Source organism: Panicum hallii, chromosome 3, assembly GCF_002211085.1.
Source record: "Panicum hallii strain FIL2 chromosome 3, PHallii_v3.1, whole genome shotgun sequence".
Classification (NCBI taxonomy): Eukaryota; Viridiplantae; Streptophyta; class Magnoliopsida; order Poales; family Poaceae; genus Panicum; species Panicum hallii.
Window position 1 is genome coordinate 34,769,550 of NC_038044.1, and position 1,045 is coordinate 34,770,594.

At 50.5% G+C, this 1,045-nt stretch overlaps 1 protein-coding gene across 1 annotated transcript; it reads left to right on the top strand.

The window, feature by feature from the left end:
* The first annotated feature begins 210 nt into the window (after positions 1-210).
* On the top strand, positions 211-621 carry LOC112885404 (prostatic spermine-binding protein-like). Its single transcript, XM_025951032.1, has one exon. It carries the CDS (start codon positions 211-213, stop codon positions 619-621), a length of 411 nt encoding a protein of 136 aa, XP_025806817.1.
* Positions 622-1,045: the final 424 nt, after the last annotated feature.

A 1,045-nucleotide genomic window follows, 5' to 3' on the forward strand; every position in this document is an offset into this window, starting at 1 on the left:
TACTCTGCATCTAACTCTTTGGAAACCGTCACGGTGCCGATTCATATTCCACTCCTGCCTTTATAAGCCTGCCCCGGTAGATTTTCTTTCCACTCATCTTCTTCCTTCAGACATTAGCAACCACACCAGTATGCCCCTCTTTCTCTTGTAATGGCTTCCTCATCCTCTGCTTCCTCCGTCATTTCCTTTGAATCTGAGACAACCCGAGAGATGACCCCGGAATTTGACCCCATAGCTACCTATGAGGCCTGCGCTCCTCTGCACTGGGATGCAGAGCAGTGGGATTTCCAGGCTTGGTCAAAGGATGATGAATTCCTGACCGACGGCGAAGACCTCCAGCTCCTCCTTGATGGGGAACTGGATGAAGATGACGACGACGACGTGTCCTGGGAGGGGGACTTCTCCACTTCGGAGGAAGAAGTCGATGCCCCATCAACCAAGGAAGACTCGGTGGCAGGAGGCTTCCTGCGTGGCAGGTTGTCGGAGGACGACAACGATGATGATGAAGAGACAAAAGGTGGCAGCGGCTACAGCGGTGATGGCGGTGGAGACGATGGCAGCAACATTGGTGCAGCCCCTCCGATCAAGCGTCGCAAGGTCTTAGGCACCTACAGGTGGTAGATCGTAGGATTAGCAACGACTGCCAAGTACAGAGCCGATAGATCGGCTTTGGGAGCAATCGGCTCCCCTTTTGTAATGATTTCCCTTATGAATGAAATCTTTCATTTTAATTAACAACTGTCGAGAAGCCGATTTACCGGGAGCCGATGGCAATGCATCGGTCTTTCCCCCAAAGTGCCGATCCGGATCTGAGTCAATCCCTGAACCAATTCAATTTTCTGCTTAAATCTAGAACTTTCCCAAAACAAATCCACACAGGTTCCCCGAATCCAAGTTGCACTCCAAAACCCCTGCTCACAAATCCAATTGCAAAACCCAAATCAATGCCTCAGAGCGCGAACTCGAAACTTGCAAAGCAAAACCCTAGATCCAATCTCAAGCCTTCGATCACCATTGGATCTTCAGATGGCAGAACCCTCGAATG